The sequence below is a fragment of the Pholis gunnellus genome, assembly GCF_910591455.1.
Source record: "Pholis gunnellus genome assembly, chromosome: 1".
In the NCBI taxonomy this organism is placed as follows: domain Eukaryota; kingdom Metazoa; phylum Chordata; class Actinopteri; order Perciformes; family Pholidae; genus Pholis; species Pholis gunnellus.
The window spans coordinates 22,314,051-22,339,298 of NC_136528.1; the positions used below are offsets into that span (position 1 = coordinate 22,314,051).

A 25,248-nucleotide genomic window follows, 5' to 3' on the forward strand; every position below is an offset into this window, starting at 1 on the left:
ATTCATCACACATAAAGAAACTTACCGAGTTCTTAAGGTCCAGGTATCGAGTATTACGAGTGACAGGCATTCCAGATAAGAAGGCTAAGATGTCATTGTTGGCCTTAGGAAGAGACAACAGAATAGGAAAGTTGTTGTCATTGCAGCACATGCCTACGCAAGCACAAAAATATATATATATTTTTTATAGACAGTGATACCTGGTCCAGGATAGCAGATCTCTTAGACCTCTGCCTCTGGCGGAGAAGTACCAGGCCGGCAATAATATCGCTAGGCACAATGTCCAGGTCTCTGAAGAACTCTGCAAAAAGGCTGGCCACTTCTGAATACGCATCCTGGACAGGAGAGCAGATATCAAGACATGTCGGCAAAGCACAGCGACAAAAAGAGGACTGCTTCATTTAATCAACCTCTAAGCTGCCTGACCCTCTGCTTGTTGTGCTCTGTTCAAGTGAATGATAGTTCATAGCAAATAAAAAAATGTATATTCTCTCCAATTGCATCTCAATTTCACAAGCAATGCTGATTAATGTAAACACCAACTTAGACATCACCAAGTATGTGTTTATGTATGTAATGTAAGGCGGTAGAGCACAACTGCCTGGACATTTTCAACGCTTCAAAGCACGCTAACCTGAGGGTTTGTGGATTTGTACCACTAGTCAGAGAGGAAAATGCTTTGGACTGCTGGCTTTAAGCTATAATGCCAATCTTTCCGGATTTTTTTTACTTGCATGACTTCAGTCCTGCAGTCGAGTCTAGTGAATAGCTGTCACCATTTGACTGAAGTTGTAAGGACTTTTTTTTGCAGACAGCTTGTAAATTGATTTAGACTGAAACTAAATCATTTTACATTCAAGTTTTATATGAAATGCTTAATGTGCCCGGTAAGTAGCTGAGCAGTGAGCTCCTTTGTGTCACTGATCGTGACTCATCCTGTCAGGGATTATTTGAATGACTGGCTCGCTGGACGTTATGCCCGACATATTTATGGTGTCATTCCTCTCTGTTTTACTTTAACCACAGAGAGGAAACGGATAAGTGTGACTCACCGATTGTGTATCCTGGGCTCTCGTGCAGCACATGAAGAACTTGAGTCTCCTGCTCCAGCTGCTGGCTTGGCCTTCCTCTAGCCGGTGTCTAATGGAGAGAAAAAGGGAAAGGAAGACTATCAAGACTGAATTTTTGGTGGAAAAACAGATAAGATGTGCCTAGATGCTAGATGCTGCGTCGAGACAATATAAGAGACGGTAAGAAATAGAGAAACTAAGTGCCTGTTAATACCTGAGTGTGTACGTTGTCAGGTTGCGCTGACGCCGACGGGTGGCTTTCAGTTTGACAAAAGTCCGACCCGTGGGATCAAAGGTGCACGTGAGGGTAATGCAAACGCTGAAAATGACTAGCCAGTTGCATGCAACGATTCCTGCAGAGAATATCAAAAAACATCATTCACATTCAAGCATAACAAAACCACCCTCAACTTGAAATGTCCATCCTCCTTTACATCCTCTTTCTCTCACCCAAAGCCAGGTTTTTGGCAGTGACATCAGAGCATGGCTGATAATACTGGACCAGCCAGGCAATTCCCACCACAGCATATACCAGCTCTACCAACAGAATAGCTTGAGAGAGAAAGAGAGGGAAAGAGATAATGGTGAATAATGATCAATATCTATCCAATCAATATAAACAGTGTTCAAATCTTAACTTGGAACCACAGGTAATCCTGACAACCACATCCTCCACTCCTCTCGGGCATCAAGAGCTAATCCTGTTTAAAGAGAGCCTCAGACGAAGAAGTGAGTGTGCCCGTGTGTCTCACCTAGCCGTATATAGATGACATACTGCACAGCTTCCCTGGGCTGTGTGTACAGAATGCTGCCTCTCATGCTCAGCCACATGATGGCGCTCTCACAGATAAGGCAGCTGACCAGGATGCCCAGGTACCCTCGGCCATGGTCCCCCAGCGTTACAGAACAGGACTGGTCGGAGCCGTACGGGAGGCCGAACAGCACCACGGACAGAACCACCAACCTGGACATGAAAGAGAAGTGTAAGGGATTAATATACACGGATGTGTTAAAAATGAAATATACATAATGCAAAAAAACATCAATACAGTGACTCACCAGATGCAGTGCAATAGAAAGAGGAAGAGGGCGGGCAGCACCAGGTCATCACTACCAACTGACCAGCGCCGCCGAAACATCACCATGCCAGGCATCACTGCCCTGTGGGGAGACCGAAGGGAGAGGGACAACTTCAGGGACAATGGACATCCTTTTCAAACTGGCGTCTCTGTCTAAAAAGTTATAATGCTTCAATTCTCTCCTCTCATCAATTCTCCACAGGTATTTTTTGAAAAAGTTTGGCCTAATGTCCTAACATACTGTACATCATGATCTCACATAACGAGCTTCAAACAACTAGAGGGGGGAAAGAGAGGACCGATGAACAAACACATTTATACTGGCACGGATCCCTCAACAGGTCAAATATTGCTTAACGCTCGACGTCATGATTAGGCCACCGATTTACTTTCTGTTTATCAAACTCTCTTTACTGAAACTGAGAGAAGGCTGCAGGGATTATAACGAAAGTAGACTTGCACAAGAGGAGGAGATTGAAAGATAATGGGACGTGGAGAAGATGAGACTAAGTGGGTGAAGGGATGCAGAGAAAATGCACCACTTAATGAACAAAAGAAAGAGAACCGGCTTTGATATACGATGGTACCAGGCTGGTTATGGCCATGTGAAAAAGCTTCTTTTATGTCACTCTGTCCATTCTCCTCCATAGAAAAGCATTGTGAGTTTACTCAAGTGGCCTCTGGGCTTTACTGAAATGAACTGTAAAATACATGGTAGGGAGAGAAGGAGCCACAGAGAGGCTGATGTAGGCCTTATACGGGCTGATACAGCCTTTATTGTACGCCACTCCTGCATATTTGCTGAAAGCTAAAGGACAGATTTTACAGTTCTGTCCAAAAAGTATGCCATCCATCATGCCAAGACCGTCGACTATAAAAGATAAAGCAGCACAAGTTAGTTTAGAGATTTCTTGTTGGTCACTATCCAGCACTCCTCTGCTTTTTAGTATTGTTTCAGGACATTTTTTCACATTTTTTTAGTTATTGAGAAACTGGCAGCACCCTTCTTCACCCTGAAATACCAGTCATCACAGTTGTTAAAGTCTCACTTCTTACTTACATCGTGCCTGCATGAAATAGCCCACACTAGATCATTCCCTAGTCAAAGGTAAATGTGGTATTATACAAGATCTTCCCGTTTCAAATTGACAAATGCCGCAGCAAAGATGCAGTGATTTGCATCCCTACAAGGGGCAACGTGCAGTTGATCAATTACAGTACGTGAACTCAGATTGGACCAAGATATCCAAGTACTGGCACAACTGGAACAACTTGGTGGTGCAGCAAATTTGGCATTCCTTCAATTGTCTCTGTTTACATTTTTGTTTCCTGACATGATGCACCTTGTTCCTGTTGTAAGTTTCACACTGGACTAGAATGTACAGTAACGTGTTGTTGCCCCCTGTGCATATCAGGTAGTGTCAAGACGACATCCTTGTCATTCCATTCCGCTCTTTTAGACGGTGATGGTGCAAGCTGGCAGTAAAAAGCCAGCTAAACAACAAGCGGTCTTTTTGCAGAACAATAGCTTGCTGTGAAAATAACACCTGTGGTCCTTTAGCTTTGTGTTTCACAGTGTTTTCTTGGGTAACTCTGTGCCCTAATAATGATAATGGATGCACAGACAATGGACGGTGTCTGAAAGAACTTGCTTTTAGAGGAGAGACATCATTTTCCTGCACCAACATGACGAGTACAGAAGACGTTTCTCCAACCAAATCAATTCCAATGCTCTATACTGAACAAACCATGTATAACATGTATTCAATATACTAGCTCAGCACATAAAGAGGCTTGAAATGAGGTCTAGAGTTACTGTTCCTTGTTTGTACTTCATAATTACCTCTGGAGGAAGAAAACAGGCAAAGAAAAGAAAAAAAAAACATTCATTGAGGCATTTGTGCTGCCACCTACATAGCTCTCAGTAGGGACATGTGGAGTAGTACAGAAAAACACCGGCATTTCCTCTGAGCAGATCTGGCCTTCTCTTTTTTTCATTACTGAACACACCGAAACACTGAAGACCTTGCAGTCAGAATGGATCCTCATGCCCGACAGGTTCACTGTTAATTTGTAAGTAAACTCAATATTTACCATTGAGCTTTGCATCGGCAACATATACTGTAAGTCAGTGGTTCTCAACTGGTCTGGCAGCGGGACCCACCATCACCCCTTAATGACAAGCCGCGACCCAAATCGAGGAAAATGTTCAACTTCTCAAATGTATTTAATGAAAAGATGTTGCGGTTTGAACCTGAGCTGAAAATGTCCTCTGCAGTCGTAGTACTGGGGAGCTCTCTTGTGCAGAGAAATTGTTCCTGTCAGTCCCCGTCCCACACGTTTCACAGAAATGAGTAAAACTGCTTTGTTTGTTATGTCTGTAGATTCGTCCATTTGTAATGCAAAATGACCACTTGCCTTAATTCGAGCTGTCCGACATGTCTTCAATTCGCCTACTTATAGTGTCATTTGACAGAGGTATAGTTTTCAGTTTATCCGCTGCGGATTGATCCAACACCTCTCTCACCATGTCCATGGCTGCAAGTAAGACACTTTTGTGATGTCCTCAGGTCTTGAAGTCGTCTTCGAAAGTACTGGTAACAGGTTTATCTTTGAGAGAAGGGTGTTTTGTTTCCAAATGCCGCTTCAGTTTTGACGGCTTCATGCTTTCTTCTGCCAGAACCTCGCTGCACAAAACACACTTTTGTGCAGCGGTTTTTGCCCACTTTTTTCCTCAATGTAAGAAAATTCATATCTCATGTAGTCGGTGTTGTACTTGCGTTTCGCTCAATTAGCATATGAAAACAAACTTTGTGGGTGTTCTTCTATGCTGTGAAATGGCGGGTGTGTATTAGCATTACAAGGCATTAACGCCAAATACTGTTAAGGAGTGTGATTAGAATGTACTCCACTGCATCAAAAATCCCCTTCCAAATAATTGTATTTTTTTCCCCAGGCAAAGGCCCGCGACCCACTGAAAACGGGTCTGCGACCCACTTTTGGGTGACGACCCACCAGTTGAGAATCACTGCTATAAGTTGTATCATATCTTAGAGTCTCTCCAGATTTAAAATCGTAAACTTACGTCAGACTTCTCAGCGCCTTTTTATCACCAATGTTTAGCCGTGTGCCAGTTCCCTCATTTATTTCTGTGCTTGTCGAGTGTAAAGAGCTGCACCGATTTGCATTTTGTCCAAATACGGATCAAAAGTTTCCGCTACTGTTTGGGACCAATGAAAAATATGGACTCCTATACTTTTTACTCCTTTATGTGCATACATTTAGTAATTTATTTACCTTTCAACTTTCCACATAAGGAGTTAAGCTGGTACAGTCAGGTAGCGCAAACCATCAAGACATTTAGTACACATGTGATCTACATTACAGTAAATAGTAAAGTTTCAACAGAGGCAAGAACACGTCACATGTTCTGGTTTAATAAATATTTCGGAGGTAGAATTGTGACGGATGAATATTGACTCACTCTTGTGCCAAAATGCATGTAAACAATGCAGGTTTCAAATTTCTTTGCCAAAGTTTTATGAGGCAAAAATGCATTCAGCATGTTTGTTAGGTCTGAAATACATTCATAATAAAATAAACCTATAAAATATCAACATAATACTATCCGGCTCTACTGTTGAGCTGGAAATGAGCCGTGGACACATGCATCATGATGGGAGTCAGGAATGGGACAAAAATCAACAGATTCTAAGCTTCAGCTAACAGTGGATCACTTCTAATAGGGTGTCAGGATAATGGCAATAATTAACATCTTGTCTATTCCATTGAGAGAAAGAAACGACTGGTGGAAGTAGTTTGGCCTTTTGAATGACATTAATCAAGCAGACACCCACTACTCACTCAACTGTGAAATGCTTTGGCTGCTTGCAATTGCACAGCAAAGAAATCTAGTTGCTTCACTCGCAACAGTGGTCACAATAATTAGAACCTCACCAACACTGACTGAAAGACACTTAATACTATGTTTTCCTAACAGCACAATAAACTACAGGCTCAAAATATAGTTTAATCCACACCGTGAACAGTGCTGTGAGCGTTACGAGACTGGTATTCACTGTAGGGCTGCTACATACTATTCTAAGGTGCTTCTGATATCTCATGCATCCCTGTTTCCAAACCCTGACATGTTTGCCTCACTGACACACTGAAGTGGTCACATTCATTTAGTAGAAGCTCAAGAGTAAAAGGAAATATTGAAACTCCTCGATTTCTTTGAACAATACACAACGGTAAAGAGAAATCAGCGCACCAAGAAACTGTGATTTCATGGAGTGGGCAAAAATATTACAGAACAATTTGTGCCCAGTAACGACTAATCCCTTCAGTGTTTTAGTGACATGAAAATTGTTTTCACAGCAACTAAACCCGAGTGTTGTGTTGGCAGCTGATTATAATTGGCCAACCGTAGGGTCAGACCACGAGCAGTGGAGTGACAGTGTGATGGTTTCCTGTCCAATCAAAGCACTACAGCAGGTGGTTTCACTGATTGGCAGACCTTCAACCAAAGAAGACGGACAACACCGTAAAAATCAGCTGGAAGAAAACCCTCTCAAGCTTTAGCACGTGCTGCGAGCCAAAGCTCTAGAGGAGACTTGAGGAATATACTGTACATCAGGTGTGGCACGACTCTTGACCCACAGATTCCAGTTCTTAATCGAAGCCCAATATGTGGCTCCTCAGCTTTGAGGTAACGCCAGAGAGCGGAGGAAACAAGGGCATGTGAGACTGAAGTCACAGCTACTTGTAAAACTCTATCTGGGTTGGAGAAGCATTAAAGAGGACAACGGGAGGAGGGAGGGAGGAAGGAAAGAGGGGAAAAGAAATAAAGGAACATCTGAACCCCCCCCCCCCCCCCAAATCTCATTTAGGCTAAAACAATCAGGCCGGGGAAATCAAGTAGATCTCTGAAATGCAGAAGGCACACACTAGACCTCCAGGGACACGGTTATCAGCCCTCTCCTCCAGGCCTGTTGTTAAGATTTGGCTCAAACTCCCAGCAGAGACCTCAACAGTGGAAAAAAAAACATTATGACATAATTATAAATGAAATGGGATTACAGCAGAGAGTTACAGAGTGACTTTGTAGAAGTGTTGGATCTACTCAGTAAAGTTATTATGAGATAGTAGTGCCAGCTCCTTCCATCTGTCCACGCATCCATCCGTTTAATTGAATATCCTGTTCAGGTCACGGGGATGGAGCCTAGCACATCATGTACTGGGTCATTTATGGTTTCCATGCTCGGGGATTTGTGGCCTGCAAACTGCTTTGGTAATTTCCTTATATTTTAAGAAACACGTTGTGACCATTGTTTTTAAACTATCTTGTGTTTCTTTTATTTCTTTTTGATAGTTTGTTCCTGACATACTCCTTTTATTGAGTGCCTTTTATGGTTTGATTCTATTTGGCCATGATAAGGGCTGCACCTAAGTATTATTTTCTAAATTGATCATTTTATTAAAATCTATGAAACGTTTCAATCATGAAAATGGCCATCACCATTACCCAGAGCCCTGAGTACTGCCTTTAAAATTGTTTGATTCGTCCAACCAACAGTGCAAAGATAAGCCCTCTACATTGATAGTGAAGCAGCAAGACGGAAGATGTTACATGTATTCAGGTTGTATTCGCACTTTCCAGGCCTCTGTAAGGTATCAACTGCTGCCACAAATTCTGAAGTCAGTCAATATTTCCGATTGATCACTCCCAAGGTTCTATGGAGATCGATGTGCTGAGAACACCTCAGAAAAATGTCCCTTTTAACGATCAGTGAACCCAAGTCTCGGATGAATACAGCTGCGACTAGTCCTCGAGATCAGACTCCTCCCCTAAGTCAACCTTGCCTTTTTTGTCCAGTCAAAACCTTACAATCAAGAGAATACCAACCTAATAATCTTAGTATATGTAATCTATCAAGCTGCACAGTGACAGACATGAATCAGTTCTGTGTGCAAGTAATTAGCACTGACCTCTGGCCAGATGGCCTCTGCCAGCCTCATTTCATGGAGGACTCCGGTACTCAGTCTCAACCCCTCATCCTCACCAGTTGCCTCCTTAAGGGCTCTCCCATCCATCACCCAGGGGATGATGGCCTATTAGTGCTGCTGGTAAGCTTCTACTGGATGCAACTTAGACTGTTTTCACAACCGTGATGTTACACTTTACATTCAACATCTTGAATTGCATACTTCCATAGTCAAGTGTGCTTTTGTAGTAAACTCAACTTCTTCGTTTGAGAGTAGAACACATAGGGTGGATATGTTTTTTGTTTTTCTCTATAAGAGATTTACAAATCAGAAAAACTGCAAATCATTCAGCGGCATGATATGGGGGTTGTTAAGAGTGTGAAATACAACATTCCTGTGAAAATGACGGCTGCATAAAAAAGAACAATACACATTACAGTCATTTTTTTTGCTTTCAAATCCTATCCCAAAAAATAATATTTCTTCTGTGATATAATGAATCATCTCATAAAAAATAAACTGAACAAATGTTAAGGCCTCACTGGACACACTTGTACTGACGAAATTTTGACAACATACTGATTATTTCAACACCTGCAAACAGCAAAAAATGGACATTTTTACACAGCACACAACCACTAGCTCAAGCCACACATGAACATTTCATTTTATTGTGATGAAACCTTAGCAAATCCAATAGACGTGACAAGAAGCTGGCCAAAAAGAAAAACATGAACACTATCAGGACGCTATCAGTTGGATTCTACCCAGCGCATTTACAGCAAAGTCTAAATATAGACTACTGGATGTCATTCACACTTTACAAGGCATAGTCTACATATGTACCACGGTACAGTGAAATGGCTTTTTCTGAATAGACATTCTGTGGATTCATGGTTGTTTTGTAAATTGGTACGGCATGTCATCTCTGCCTTTGTTTCATGGAACCCTTCCCTGTCTGTGTAAATATACAACATTTCACCTGCTCATTTCATTCTGAGCAATTGTGGATGGACCGCTTCATATCAACCGTTTTAATAACTATGAAACTGATCAGTGAGAAACTGTCATGCCGGCATAACCACAATTACATTGTATATAGATTTAGAAAGCATAAGCACCCAGCAAAGCAGGTCTTCCTAACTTGCATGGCCATTTATTGTAATTTAAGATGTGACCACAACTGTGCTATTCCACTATCCAAATTGCACTGTGAATATTGATTTAACTAACATATGCTTTGCTCATATGATGTAAATAATATGATATATGTACAAATATAGATATAAACCCTGAGGCAGAGTCAGGATAAAAGCAAACGCTGAGCCAATCCCTTAATAATGTTGTTAACAAGTTTCTAATTTTAAACCGGCTCAAGCAATAAACACATTCCCTTCCAGCACCTGAAGCTGACGCACCACACACACCCTGCTGTGTTCCTAACCTGAGATCAAAAGAACATCTAAATGTCTAAAAAAGATGACCTTATGACTACACAGACCACTCCAGCCGGAGCTGCAGTCCCCGACTCTGCCTATACTGCATTCGGCATGAGTCATGACAACTCCTGACTCCCATCCCGACCTAGTGACTCCGTCTGAATCCAAAGGACATGTGTTTTGTGAAAAAGACTGTGACATATTCCCGCATGCGAGCAGTGCTTTTGTGCTCCGCACAGCGTGCTACTGTGTGCCAGGCCCAGGCCCCGTAGCCCACGTGATGCAACAACAATGATGCAACAACAATGGCAGCTCTCCCCGTCCGTCATTATGGCTTTGTGTTTGACATGGACGTGAAACAAAACGGGGCAAAGGCATGCAGCACAGCATCAGACACGTTTTACTGAGAGTGACTGCTTTTTGGATTGTCCGATGCATCCTCTACACATGCCAGAGCCGAGTCAAGCCGACTTACATAAGTCTTTGAACACTATATGGAAGTTTAAAAATATAGCTGTTCTGTTATGTCTTCATTTGGTCGGTACACCTTTTACCTTTGCTAACCAAATGTAAACGTTAAAACTCACCTGGTCTCCCTGCTCAAAGGATTACACAGAACGCTGTCAATCAACACATCATTCCTGAGGTACAGATACCGGACCTGAATCTAAAACTTGAGTCCCATCTGATCTCAACATTGGTTGTAAATTCCTTGTTTCACAGACAGCAGGTTGATCTGGTAGCAGCAGGTGTTTTCGTATCCTACTCTTCCATCTCACTCACAGTTAGTCTGTTGCAGCAACAGCAGCATCAAGCCAAACTCTGGCACACAGCCGGTTGGTTACAGACTCTTTATTTTCTATCACATTCTCTCCCTGAGAAGCCTCTACATCCATCACCACTGTAAGCAAGCTTAAAAGGAACATTTATTTTGTCTGTCTGTCTCCACGCACGCACGCACACACACACACACACACACACACACACACACACACACATACATATGAGAGAGCAGCTCCTGCAAACTGGATCACAACATTATCACAACAGATACATACAAACCCCAGGTCCTACAGGTGTTTAATTTGCTGCTGCAGCATCATAGTTCAAACCTTATCAGGAGGTACCAAAAAGTGATCCAACCATAATCTGCAGTATAGTTTGAGCGACAAACAAAAGATCATCGTGCAACGTTTGTTGCTTTCTCATCCTCAACTTGACTTTCGACGTTTCAAGTGTCCAGATTTAAGAGAGAGAGAGAGAGAGAGAGAGAGAGAGAGAGAGAGAGAGAGAGAGAGAGAGAGAGAGAGAGAGAGAGAGAGAGAGAGAGAGAGAGAGAGAGAGAGAGAGAGAGAGAGAGAGAGAGAGAGAGAGATCCTGTGACTCCATCAGGGTCAAAAGCGTACCTTTACAGTAGTTAGAGGAATCCATTTAACTTTCAGGCACCTCCCAGGCCTACAGAACACATATATGATGGTACAGCCACCAACAAACAACAGGTGGTTTTTTCGCAGGTGCGCACATTTACTCTGAAACTAAAACAAAATACAGGATGCCCAGTTGAAGCTGTGCATCATTGTAGCAATGTGTTGTGTATTATGCAGCCCTTGATTAAACAAAAGGTGAAACATTGTTCCGCTTTGTGTGATAGTACTACTGGATGCCATTCTGAAACTGTGTGCGTTTTTGTGGATGTCTGTACAAAGTCGGGATGCTCTGCTCTGATCTTTCTTGTAAAATCATGCATTTCCTATGTTGTGGTTCAATAGACACGGAATACATACGACATTTCTAAATTGTACCAATCTTAAACCAACTGATACAAACTACTTGTGTACATTCTTCCAGAATACGTGTTATACAGGACATCTACCGCTCTTCACACACTGCGAATGTCAGCGTCACATACAGGAGCTTTCACTCACACACACTGGAGGTAAAGAGAGTTCTGTAAACTAAGGTGTGTCCAACAACACACAGGTGAACAGACTCCAGCTTTCACTGCATCATCTGAAAACATCCTGAACGTATCAGACATTCAATGCAGCACAGTTAGTGTCTGCAGCAAGTACGAATGTCCTGTGCCGGTGCATGGGATGTGAATGCTCACACGGCACAATTTGGTGAATGAAAAATGTGTGCATTTTAAAAAAATCTATCTACCTTTTTTACACTCACAGACCAATGTCTTAAATGTCTTAAATATCGTTCATGCGGTCTGTACACACCAAATGTAAGGATGTGGCTTTGGCCACCGATTGCACAATCAGTTGGTGAACTAATATTAATTAAAGAGAAGCTCTGTTGGCACACAAGTACGCAGCGTCTCCCCTGTACTGTAGGTAGCTTGTTGTGGTGTCAGAATCAATAGGAATCATCAAGGTAGGAAAAATATTTGCTGGGGGGGGGGGGGGGGGGGGGGGCAGTACTCCTGAAGAGGAGTTGGCACACAGTTAGGTGTTGGGCACAGTGTCTAAAGACAATGCTGTTGTACTTGGTTGGCATGACGGTTCGACTGCAGCAGTCCTAAAATCCCTCCGTCTCCTCTGCTCTCTGTCATACGTCCATCTGCTCCAGTCTCTCTCTCTCTCTTTTTCTGCCCGGGTCAGTGTTACACTCTGCTCAGAACAAGATTCTCTCCAGCAAATAGTCACATCCCTGGCTCTGCTCCTGCCGCCTCTCATGATCCCGTCTCTCTTCCCGTTCCGTCAGACTACAGCAGCGTTCTGTCCACCCCGAAAGACTCTCGTCCATCTCCGAACTCCATCTCATCCTTTGCCTTTCTCATCTTCTGTCTTCCCATCCTCCTGCTCTCTCCTTCTACCCACACACTCATTCAGTATTCATATTTTAGAGGACATTTATGAGCATGAAACCGAGCGTGTGCATCTGCACCATTTTCGGTGCAGAGGAAACCTACATTTTCTCCTTAAGCCATCCCCTGTCCCCCTGTCCCCCTGCCTCCTCATCCTCCTCCTCCTCCTCCTCCTCCTCCTCTTCCTTATCTCGCTAATCCAGATTCTGGTTTTGGTTTCGTGTTGCTCATCTTTTTTTAGACTGAAAGCCATGTGCCACTCACTCCTACTCTCCCTCTGCCTCTTTCTCCATCTTTTTCTCCCACTGCCACCCACTCAATCCCTTTCACCTCTTCCCACTCCATTTTCTCTTCTTTCAGTTGATGTGATCGTATGTGCACTGCACATTGCATGTGTGTGTTTGTGTATATGGATTAATGTATTTTTGTTTGTGGGGGGGGGGGTTGTCCATGCAACACACTCCTGCAGCCTTAGGTTTTTCACACATTAGTATTTTTCACACTCCTGTCTATTAATATCTTTGCTGATCATCAATCCTGCCTCCCGGGTATTATCACAGAGTCTACATCCATATGGCTCATTTGGATCACATGTCCCATGATGCACCTGAAAATGTCAATGGCCTGGTTATCTGTCACGAACTTACATTTCAAGCCCCATGTTTGACAAATGAATACCAAGAGGTAACTGGCAATCTTGTTCTCCAATAATTACATTTATACCTGAGGTGAATATTTGCAGTTTCACTTAAAAGTGTAAAGGTTTCACTCAAATCACGACCCATGTGTAAACATATTGATTAATGGAAGGGAGTTTTCCACTAAATGTATCTGATCAAAAATAGAATTGTGTTTCTTCTCACATAAGCACTCATCTAAAAGTCATCTATGCAGTACAGACGGACTGCTGAGATTGTAAAGTCCTATAACTACATACAACTTTTGGTACCAAACTTACGCCCGTCGTCAGTTTAGGACTGCTGCTTATTTATACCTTTTACATGGTATGTGTTACTACATAGAAGTACATATATTATACCCTGTCCTGTAGATAAACTCACTATTCTATATCTGAACTCTAAACATCCCTGATTTACACACGCAACAAGACTTACTACATTCATTGAATTATATGAGAAATAAGCTGTAATTAATTAATACTAACTAAATGCTCTCCTTTGCTGCGGCTTCATCCCAGAGCAGAGTGATTCCTTGACTACCTGTTAACACCCAAAACACCAGCACTGGGCCCTGTTCAGTCAAATAATTACTCAATATTAGAGAAGAGGAGCATGTTTTCTGGCACGAGGGGAGGTCACACATTGTGTGTGCGTTTTGGAAAACAAAGAGACAACACACTGCATCTGCCAGGGCTCCCTGGAGGCACTTGGTTTCCACTATAGGGTTGAAGCCTACAGGGATGCCAGGGAACAACGTGTAAACACTGCTGTTGATGCAGCCTTACATGGATGGGCTTGGGTTGATTTTTTTAGGTTAAAATGATTATTGTGTAAGCGTGTCTATACTCAATAGGCTTCAGGTAAGAGGCAGGACGCGGTGCAGAAATGAGAATAAAATAAGAAAGATGTCAATAAAAGCTGGACTTAAGTCCTCAACTCATCCGTGAGCCATAAACACTCCGTGCTTCTGCCCCTCATCTGGTACTTTAGCATAAACAGAAGACTACAACAGGTCTATGTGTCACTTTAAGTGTACCGACTAATATTTCATTATCATCTCTTGTTTTGCTAAAAAATGTTACAACTATTTTAGACTGGATTGTCACATTATTTAATTACAAAGCACTTAGAGCTGTCCATTATGCTCGTTGGGACAGCTTGGCACTGCAGCTGACACCTCATTTATCTCATTTATGCTGAAACATTGCTTGATGTAGGCATTTTGCACTTGCATGGACATAGATAAGAACTACATCCACAACTGGAAGTCGTAAAGGAAATATTCTCAGTGTGAGTGATACACAGGTGTGACATTCCCCTTACTGTTGCTGTGCCAGGTCCTATTCTTAACAAGGAAACATGTCATCTACTGACCAACCAAAAGCACATACGGTCTGCAAATTATACAAGTCTGGTTCGTCAAGTCTCCAAATAACAGTGGAGGGATCATATAGAGCTCTACTAAATAAGAACAAGAAAATAAGTCAACAGCAATGTTGGTAAAGGGGTTTGTCATTTGACTTACTTCAACTGAATACTTTGGAGAGCTGGCAGCACTTTACACCAACTGAAACTATCACTATGGACTCGTGCAGCTTGTGATGGGCATTTGCCATTATCATGTCATTTTATACAGTAAATTAAAAAAAAAACAATACACTATAACTGAACTATATTTAGCTGCAGTCCTGGGCGCTTGTACGTGCAACAGCATGTAGGTAGGTCAGCAGCAGCGGCGGGAGTACAGCCTCTAATCTCGGTTGATCCGGACGGCTACCTCAGGTGGCATCTTGCGGGCCTATAGCTAACGCAGATGTGGCCTAAGAAATGTGTCTCAAAAGCAGCACTAAAGCGAGGATTAAAAAGCCGGGTCACACTGTCCGCGCCGCGGCGGACTGGCAGCGCTGCATGTGCAGAGAGCCGAAGGCAGGTAATCGGTCACGCTGTCAGTCGGTCAGTCCCTTCATCCTGCTGCTCACCTGTATTTTGACGGTGCCTTGCCAAGACCCACAGCATCGGTTCCGCTCGCTCTCCCATATCCTTCCGACAGCCGACCAGCCTCACTCTCCCCGACACCGGCCCAGGGTTTGGAGGAGGAGGAGGAGGAGGAGAGAGGGGGGGGGGTGGATTCTCACAAATGCCTCACCGATAGAATTATAATAACCGTACAGACGTCATTACAACGGGTAGGATGAATGGATCCACAGGCATCAAAGAGCCGATGCTTACTCGGTTATGAGCCGGGTGTCAGGCGAGCCTGGTGCATGCCATCAAGGAGCGATGTAAATTACACGGTCGTGTTCCACCCGCTTGGAGAGACCGACGGCTTCTTGGTTCTCCGCGTAATTGCAACACGTCGTCTGCTGTGGCAGCTCACGGAGTGTAGGTCATTTTTCACGTCCCTCCGTCGGAGCTCGGCATGATGATTTCTATCCACAGAAGAAAAGGATAGCAGTGCCGCGCGGGGTTTGACGAACAAGACGACCTCTTTTCGATTCTCACGTTGTCGTCAGCAGCTTGTGTGTGCCATCAGCCGGACAACTCCCGAACCCCGGCACGGGTAGCAGCTAAACGGAGGCAGCATTTTCCACAGGATCTCTGGCCCAACCCCTCGGACATTTCTCCCACAGCAAAAAAAAAATACGTACGAATCGGCTATTCCCCTTCCGCGTGTGCCTGCGCAAATCCCGTACAACGTTATGTTTACGCACACCTGACTCGGGTGTTTCTGGGTTTTTTTCAGGACCGCAGGGCACTTCAGAGATCCTGCAGAGAAAGGGCGCCACTGGTGGTTCCTGAATATCAAGGAATCCGCTCCTGAATCAAAGAGGGCGGTGTATTCCGAGAGGGTGCCGCTCCTCTTTGTTAAGTCACACAGACAGACCCCGAGGGGGTTTGACTCTCTTGTTTGATTCGGGAGTTGTTAGTTTTCAGGGAGCTGTCTGTTTGTTTAAAAACAATAAATTCGACTAACTTAACGCAATAATGTCATAAAGCGTGTTTAATATGGCCCAGTCGCACGGCGACAGCGATGCAGGCAAATATTGACGTGTGCGGCAAATAAACACGAGTTTTACAGGCATTATTTGTCGAAAACGTATATAAATCTGCATTTCAAACTATCAAAAAATCACGTTGCTTACTGGGTCTGATTTGGACCTTAAGCTTCGGTCATATAGTCATAGCCTAGATGTAGGAGGTCTACTTTTGGCCGCTTTGTTAATGCTAAAATCGTTACACACCTTCATAGTTGAACGTCTAGTTTCTAGTTCTGTATTTACAAATATTCAATGTTGCTTCGTATCTCCCATCTTAAAACATTAAATTGGGCTTTTGAATATCAGGGATATATGAAGTACATATTCGGTGAGAATAGACATACAAAGGGTGGGCGGACTCGTAGTATGTTTGATATTCAAGTTGAGTTGTTTTTGGCACATTTGGGTTCAAATCTGACTCGCTAGCCGTGTATTTTGCGTTTCACCGACATCTCCGTACTTCACCGATTACCATCTTGACATACTGGAATCTTTTTTCGACGTACAATGGGCGTGGATCAGCGTCACCTCGTGTACACATGGAGGTATGTGTGTACTGTCGTCTGTCACAAATGCAGGCGGAAAAGCGAAAACTATGCAACAATGTATTAAGAAAGTGATCCAGTTCCTGGGAAAACCTCACGAGAGCACTTCCTCGTCCAGTCACAGGGACTTCTCACTTCCACACAGACTGCTGCATGACCTCAGGGCTCCAGGTTATTTGGCAGATATCCCCTATCTGAAAATAGATACAAAGCTCTCTGTCATTGGTGTTTCAATTGCAACGGAATTTGCCATAGCTTTTTTTCTGTATTGTAATATTTCGTAATAGCACATTTGTATGGACAAAGGCAAATGTGATGCAGGGTTACAACCCTTCATAGAGAAGAAAGCAACATGACTCATTTAGTGTCCAACCCTCTCATGGGAACTGACAGAAGAGAAGACGATGGCGAGGAGTCATACTGGAGCATGTGCTGGTGGGGGAAATGCAGAAAATGGGCTGTTTCACTGCTAATTCTGCCCCAATTTCATAACAACAATCTGTCCTTGTACTGCATGTGTGACCTCTATCTGTGAGTGCACTTGTTGTCAATCACTGGTAATGTCCCTCTGACATGTTTTTTTTTAGTTAGGTTAAAGAAAGCTCTCACTCAATGTTGAGCCCTCTGCATAACATTGAGAGAGTGCAGTTAATGTGGTTACCCACAGCTTAAAGATTGTGATACTGTCAACACTTAAAAATAAACAAATGAATAAGTAATCATCAGAATTATTCTCTGTATAGTGCAGACTGTATTATGTATAGGTTTTATACCACAGAGGGTGTTTACATCCATGATAAACAGACCTGTCCGTCTGCTCTTGCTTTGTTTATGATTCCTACAAACCAGAACAATCAAAGTCAGAAACAGGTTTTTGACATTTTCACACTCAAGGAATTTGCCTTAGTATGTTGGTGCAGAAATATGCAAATATCTGGGTTTATTTATTGTAAAGAACTGTACAGTGTTTAAACGGAAAATTATGGGATGTGTAAAACACTGACTGTCAATAATATGGACATAAACAGCCTCATACACACCCAAAGGTGAAAGTCAGCCCTTTAACCTCAGTCATTGTTTAATCTGAACTCAAATGTGCTTGAGTACAGAGCCAAAACAATTCCAGTGTAATTTGATTACATCCTGGGTTTTCGTGTCGTGGAATAGAACCCCCCTGTTTTTAAGGACTAGATGGTACATCCCAGTCTCTCCTTCTCTCCCTCTCTATTTCTCCTCCCTCCTTCTTTCGGTGTCCTCCATCTCTCTTCCTCTAATTTTCGTATACTAAGGACATTCTTACTTCCAAAGACTGTTGCAGTTCCTCCTCCGTCTGTTATTCTTGTAATCTCTACAGAGCTGCTGGAGAGGTATGTAATGTCCTTATTTCCTCTCATCACATCAGTGCAGGATTTAATTGGAAGCATTTTTGTAAAAGACGTGTCCAGCTTACTTTCTGTAAAGGGTGAGCTGCTATGATGTGTTCATTAAAAATTAGCAGTGTTTACTGTTCTTCATTTTCTTCCCCTCATTTGCATTTCACTGATTTCCTCGCAGTCATGTGGGTCCTTATTTCTTTCCTCCATCTTGTCCTCCATTTATAGCACACATGATTTGTGCAGTTTTACAGAGAGAACTGAGAGCAAGATGGGGGAAAAGATTGAATCCACACGTTTATTGCATCTGCTAGTTGTTAGGGTCAAAGAAATAGAGATTCAGTCCTAGACTCTGAACAATCTCTGCAGCTGCAGTTCCATCTTCAGCCATTGCAAAACTAATAGATTTTCCAATGAAAAAGGAAGCTGTTGCGACATTATTTTTTCAATGGAAGGTTATGTCACAGCTGCCTAGACCAAAATAAACTATTCCCTGTCCTCTGAGCATCAGCGTGTTCCCATCAATGTCATCTTTTTCCAAGGTCACATATAAGGCCCCACCACCACATGACTGCTTCACCGCTGTACAGTGAATCAAAGATTTTAAAGGCCTCCTTTGTATGCCGGTGTCTCTGCATTCAGCAGAGCAGATAAAATGCTGTCTGAGCCTAATTCAGAGGGATAATCTGTGTCTGTTTGCTGTGTTTCCTCAGTGAAGCAGCACAGAGCTGACCTAATAAAGACTCCTCCTGACCAGACCACACCTCTGTCCCTGAGTCGATGGAAACCAAGGCCAAGTTCGGGGCTCCGGCACCCAAGGCGGCAACTAAAGCAGAGAAGAAGGAGCCGGCAGCCCCACGCAAGGCTGAACCTGCCCCTGCCCCTGCAGCCCCTGAGCCAGAGCATCCTCCTCCCCAGGATGGGGCAGCAGAAGCTGAAGCAGCAGTGGCAGGTGACGAGGCTGCAGCCTCCGGCACAGACTCTTTGGAACACCTGAAACCCTTTCTCATTGGTGGTGCCGTTATTGCTGCAGGAGCCATCTTGCTGGGAGTGTTGCTACTGGCGAGGAGAAATTAAGAACAAATCATTGTCTCAAATTAAAGTATGTATTGGGGTATGAGTTAGAGTTGTGTTGCCGGGTAGTTTACAGACTATTATGGTACAGATGGGGTATGGGGAGTCACTGTGTATCTTATATTTTAGGTTTTTTTTAGCCTGCTTTCACTTGTAGTGAATCTAACCACTCAAGTTTCGATAAAGGCTGCATATGGAGCATAATTACACATAATATATGCATGAAGTTGCTTCAATACTGCATCTGATCTGTATTAATCCCTTTTATAAAAAGTACTTAGCTAAAAGCCTAAACTCTCTACAGGTAGCTACTTCAACTGCTTCATTTTGTTTAATCCCGTTTGCACAAATATTAACAAAAAGTTGCAATATGTGTAAATTCTTGCTCCGGAAATCAGCCTGGTTCACTTTGCTAAAAGATAATGATTCATACAGTTGAAACTTGTATTAATACGGGCTAGCAGAGTTGTTCTAAATTAGACAATTGAAAGAGTAGGTCTGAAAACAGATGGAAATATGCTTTGTGATGTTTTGCGCACATGAAAAAAAAAGTAAAATAGAGAATGGCACTAAGCAGTTTAAAAAATAGTTTAAAAAGAATAAAAATAAAATAAAAAACATGCAGTGGTTTAGGAGTGGGATGTAGCAGATTGTAAGAGATAAAACATGTACAGTATGTGTCAGAGAAATATATAGTGAAGTTACCTCTTGCTGTAGAATAAGAAAGAATTTTATTTTACTGTCAAATGATGTCACAAATCAATAACCTTTCATGTCTCACACAACATCCACAGTCGTGCTGGTTCAATCTTACAGTAGATAGCGGTAACAGGCTGAACAGCCATTAGTGTTGCATTACCAGGTTTAAAGCCTGCTACCAAAACATGGGAGTTGTTTATGTCTTCACTGTGCTCCACTTAAAGAAATCCAACCCTCATTCATAACCATGTACAACTTTAATGTAAAGAGAGTGGTCTGGGTTGTTAATATAATGAAAGTGGGGTGTAGATGAACTACTGTTGTAAAGTATACTCCAAAAAAATCACACTTTTGTTGCAGGAAGCGCTCACCTGTAGTTGGACACCATAGTGTCCACTCATATGTAAAGCTCGTGGGGATCTATGACCCTGTTGCATAAGTAGATGGCAGAAAGACAGTTCTGATCATTAGTTGATTTTAAATGTAAGAGCACTTTTGAATTTTACAACACATTGCTGGTCAAAAATATTGCAAGAGCATATCTCATTCACCACAATCAACACCCCAAACACATCAAAAAGATTGTATGCCAACACCAAAACAAACTTCACATTACATTGTACGAGGCAGTGTACCAAAAAAAAGAAAAGAGAAATCCTATTTTCATAATTTTAACAGCGTATAAATGCAATAATTCAGATAGGACTCCTCATTTAGCACATGTGCTGTAGCAAGTTCAATTATATAAATGATGATGTAACAATATTGTTGGTGATAATGATGTATGAAGTTAGTGATGGCAATGATGGTGATGTTACAAATGATGATGATGGCAATGATTATGTATTTCATGGTGACTGTGATGATAACTATTATGATATATTTTTGATATATTTCTAACATATTTTCCTTATGCACACTCCCCTCTGCCCCCAAACTCCCAAATGTATAAAAGAAGAGGTCTTAATCCAACCTTTATTAAAGACAGTGAACCAGCCCAAGTGAATATGTCTTCATTTGCACATAATTAGGGATCATATATTTGCAGACAGAGTGTCAGCTTGGTGAGTTTCATGTTTCAAATTTGACGAAGTGGTACTTTGACCATTAGGACATTTTACAAGCAAACAAATGGAATTACATGAACAAAATAAAAACCCAAAACTCAAGGCTGTTTTTTTAAATCTGTTTTAAAGTTCGTATTTTGAAGTACAGACTTTGCATTTGACAACAGCAGCTCACATGAAAAATATAATTTCGGCAGAGCTGAAATTGTCACTGTAACATTACTTTGTAATAAACCTGCTTGCAGAAAGCCACCAGAGGCTAATGTGGAACACAGAATCCTCTCTGCTTTGACAGTTTTAGCTCATTTTACATATATATATACTGTATGTATTTAAATGAATTCTAGTATTATCTGTGTTATTTTTCGGTGATGTCTTTGCATTCAGCTGAGTTGTAAACATCAACTTTACAGAACATATGACAAAAACGAACATGCACTTCTCACATGGGTCCATGTGTTTGATAGTAGGACAGGTCTATTGAACACAAAGAGCCCAACTTAGTGGAGAATTAAATAGACTTTGTTATCATACAATGTTGTAATTAGTTACACAGCGTAGACACTTGTTATTTATACTGCCAGCAGATCATAAATATCGTCTATTCATGCAAAATTGGCAAAATGTTCGATGATTACCACACATTTTCTCTTTCTGTCAAAGTTTGTCTTGATTGATGTTTGATGGAGGAGGAGCCATAAGGTCAATGATGACGGAGGGTTTATAGTGAGAGTTAGATGATGAGTGGAGAATGAATAAGTACATATGTGTTGGTGACTTCAACCCACCAGGATTGAAACTATTCACTTATTTAAAAGTTTATGTATAGGAAATGTTATTTTCTCTTATGGATTTAGAAATGGAAAATGGAGATCAAAACATCTCTACCGTTCTTCTCAAAATCAAACAAGTGAATTCATCTGACTCTGGACTGTATTTCTGTGGATAGTACTTCAGCAAAAAAAGTGATTATTTTTGATGAAACAATATTTAAAGGTTCAACGTAAGATTGTTGTTAAGTTTTTAGTGTCTGCTAAATGACTGTAATGTAATTGCGTCGGTTAGCAAACAATTCTGTCTTCATCTTCTTTTGAGTGACAGTTTGCTTTCTTCCTGTTGTCATACGGCTGACGTCATCCCTTAAAAAGGAAGCCTTTACTTTCTCTTTGCATTCAGCAGGTAATCTGTTGCTTGTCTTCCTTTCCAAGGTTATGAGCCCTCCACTTGGTTTTGGAGAAAGAGCAGTCCGGGCTCTGGCACTCTTCTGAAGCTTTTTCTTCCTTTCTCGACATTTCTTTCTCTGTGCTCTCTTCTCTCTTTTACTGAGGTCCGACACTTTCTTTTTTCTTACTTTTACTCTGTCCTTTCTCCACCTATCCTCTTCTTTGAGGTATTGCTGCCTTCTTTCAACGTCTGAATCCCGACGTGCCCTGTAGCACCGCTGCTTTTCTGCAGCAGACGGGCGCCATTTCCTGACAAATACAAGCATGCCATTTTTAACAAATATTTTAAAGGTATGTAACAAATACATTAATAATAAATGAATGATGAATACCAACACATGCTGGAAACACTGTTCTAACACATAGGACATTTTATGCTAAAGTTAGCCATTACTACTCATGAGATGAAAAACAAGCTAGCACTTAGTGAAAACAGAGGAAGATTTTTAGTACATTTATTAACCTTATTTTCAAAATTACTAAAAATGATTGATTCCCACTATGAATAAGCATAACAGGGTGGACATGTTATGGTTTACGACATCATTCAAGCATTCTTAAACATTGGAACAAAGGTTAATTAAAGAGTGATAGCCACTTAGTGTGTGGTTGTGTGGATATGTTTAACGTATTGGGAGATGTTTCAAACATTTTGGGCTCCCTATATTAACAGCATTCCAACAATAAACTGTATACGTTTATTATCATCAAACCTATGAGTAAGTTAAGCTTTTATTTTGAAGGACTGGGCCGGAAATGTTACTTTTGCATATAACTTATATATGAAGTTGTTTTTTTAGTTTTAATTCATTATATATATATATATATATATATATATATATATATATATATATAACATATACATTATAAATAATAACATTATTGTGTTTAATTGATAATTGTCATAAAGTCATGATGTTACACACTCCGGTACAGTAGGTGGCGGCATGCACTTTGAACGTTGGTTTGTAGTCCGCCAATAAACTAAAGAAGAAGAAATGTTGCTTTTGTTGCTGCTGGAGAGAACGAGGGACGCAACAACCACTTCCTCTCAGACTAACATAACATACAAGCTTTGGGTAAACTTGATTGGTGACGGTGAGTAGATAAGATTTGACGTTCATACACTTGGTTTTGACTTGTAAATAACTAACATTATGTGAATTCGTGGCAACGTGTTTTTGGCGCCTAACGTTAGCTAACAGTGTACTGTTGTGCTAATCGCGTGGCTACAGTTTACACCAGATGCTAACATTAAACCTTAATTCGCCAACTAACTCCGGGAAATACAGCATAAAGATAAACGCTTCTAAGTACACAAACTACTGTAGCTCAAGCCTGATTTTGCATTAATCTTTAAACGAAAACACGTCCATTAAAGCTAAGCTGTGTAGCTGGAAAGTTAGTAAAACGTTGATGTTGGCTAGTTAACGTTAACTAATAACGTCATACGCCTCGGGTTACCGCTGAATACATACTGTATGTTAATTATAACGCTACTTGTATGAAACGAAATGGTTTCAGTCAGAGTTACTGGTAAACTGACGGTTAACGTGTGTTATCTTGCTAGCATTACACGTTTCACTCGGGTATGGCTGTTAACAGGGTGGTGTGCCTTCTGTCTGTCCCCAGGTGTCTCACAATGATAATCCCCGTCCGGTGCTTCACGTGTGGGAAGATCGTGGGTAACAAGTGGGAGGCATACCTCGGCCTACTTCAAGCAGAATATACTGAGGGGTGAGATACATACCTGCTGGTTTTAGTTGCAACTTCAGATGTCACTGGCAGAAACGTTCGTGGCAATACATTACTACAATTGTAGTAATCATAGTCATCATTACACTTCTAATAGCAGTGAAGTGTAGGTACAACAAACGCACCAAACCTTTCAGCCTATACATCTGTTATGTTCATTTCCTCCAAGGTTTCGAGTTGTCTACATTCAGACTTATGATGCGATAAATCAGAGCAATTATCTGAGGACACTTACGATGCTATCCTTACTATAGGCTGCAACTAACGATTATTTTAATAATCGATTAATCTGTCGATTATTTGTTCGATGAATCGGATAAAAAAAACAAAAGCATTCATTTCCAACCCTTTATTCAAAAACAGAACTGACAGTGCAAAAAATCTTAAGAAAGTGCGCAAACAGGTTACTCCTTGAGCATCCCTGAGCTGTTAAAGTAATAATTAAAAAATAAACTGGACTAATATCACGAGTGGGGTTCAGCGGGTTAACCACGCCTCTCGGCAAAGGGTAGACACACGCTGATCCACTCTGTGTGGCGCTTTTGCAGCCCCGGACATCTAAGGGCATCACAAACCTGTTATTGCTCAATCTCGTGTGGCTGAACGCCACTTGCCCCTCTAAGAAGCTGAACGCCGACCGCACGGGGCCGTGTAACTAGTTGGCATGCCGGAGTCTCGTTCGTTATCGGAATTAACCAGACAAATCGCTCCACCAACTAAGAACGGTCATGCACCACCACCCACAGAATCGAGAAAGAGCATCAATCTGTCAATCCTTTCCGTGTCCGGTTTCCCCCGGCCGTCCCTCTTAATCATGGCCCCAGTTCAGAGAAAAACCCACAAAATAGAACCGGAGTCCTATTCCATTATTCCTAGCTGCGGTATTCAGGCGACCGGGCCGGCTTTGAACACTGAAACATCTCCGCGACTTATTGAGTGGCGTAATAATCGCGCGACATAACGAATAAGATAATGAAATTTGTTGCCAACTCTTTTAATAATCGATTTGTTGTTGCAGCCTGTAAACGTTATTCACTCAGTGATCTGTATGCCATGCATTAGGACTAACATTACCTCCTCTCTCCCTCTTCAGTGATGCCCTCGATGCCCTGGGCCTGAAGAGATACTGTTGTCGGCGGATGCTCCTTTCTCATGTGGATCTTATTGAGAAATTGTTGAATTATGCTCCGTTGGAGAAGTGATCTTTACTTGCTACCTTCAAGGACAACGTGGACTTCAGAAGCTGTGGCATGGACAAATTGAATGTCCATGCCACAGCTCTGTTAAAATACTTGTGACAACAAATGGCAACTCGAGTAGAGACTTATGGAACAATAATTTGTGCACCTATTTGATAATGTTTTTTTTTTCTAAATAAAGCCGTGAAATGACATTGTTACCAG

General features: G+C 41.9%; 2 protein-coding genes across 4 annotated transcripts in view; one reads left to right on the top strand and one right to left on the bottom strand.

The window, feature by feature from the left end:
• dagla (diacylglycerol lipase, alpha) overlaps positions 1 to 15,721 on the bottom strand; it is a 32,698-nt gene extending 16,977 nt beyond the window's left edge. For both annotated transcript variants that reach the window (XM_079162888.1, XM_079162887.1), the window contains exons 1-8: positions 15,051 to 15,721; positions 2,130 to 2,231; positions 1,823 to 2,034; positions 1,521 to 1,622; positions 1,285 to 1,423; positions 1,053 to 1,140; positions 201 to 335; positions 26 to 103 (exon numbers count right to left, since the gene is read on the bottom strand). In XM_079162888.1, coding sequence (XP_079019014.1) covers positions 26 to 103; positions 201 to 335; positions 1,053 to 1,140; positions 1,285 to 1,423; positions 1,521 to 1,622; positions 1,823 to 2,034; positions 2,130 to 2,224 — 849 coding nt within the window. In that variant the 5' untranslated portion in view covers positions 2,225 to 2,231; positions 15,051 to 15,721. The remainder of the gene's footprint in view (positions 1 to 25; positions 104 to 200; positions 336 to 1,052; positions 1,141 to 1,284; positions 1,424 to 1,520; positions 1,623 to 1,822; positions 2,035 to 2,129; positions 2,232 to 15,050) is intronic.
• A 6,369-nt stretch (positions 15,722 to 22,090) lies between these two features.
• Positions 22,091 to 25,238, top strand: polr2l (RNA polymerase II, I and III subunit L). 2 transcript variants are annotated; one of them, XM_079182327.1, is made up of 3 exons: positions 22,091 to 22,381; positions 23,723 to 23,827; positions 24,939 to 25,238. In XM_079182327.1, exons 2-3 carry the CDS (start codon positions 23,733 to 23,735, stop codon positions 25,045 to 25,047), a joined length of 204 nt encoding a protein of 67 aa, XP_079038453.1. In that variant the 5' UTR covers positions 22,091 to 22,381; positions 23,723 to 23,732; the 3' UTR covers positions 25,048 to 25,238. The 2 variants fall into 2 exon arrangements, with proteins under 2 accessions (XP_079038453.1, XP_079038452.1); XM_079182326.1 differs by lacking the exon at positions 22,091 to 22,381 and adding an exon at positions 23,069 to 23,188.
• The last annotated feature ends 10 nt before the right edge of the window (positions 25,239 to 25,248 follow it).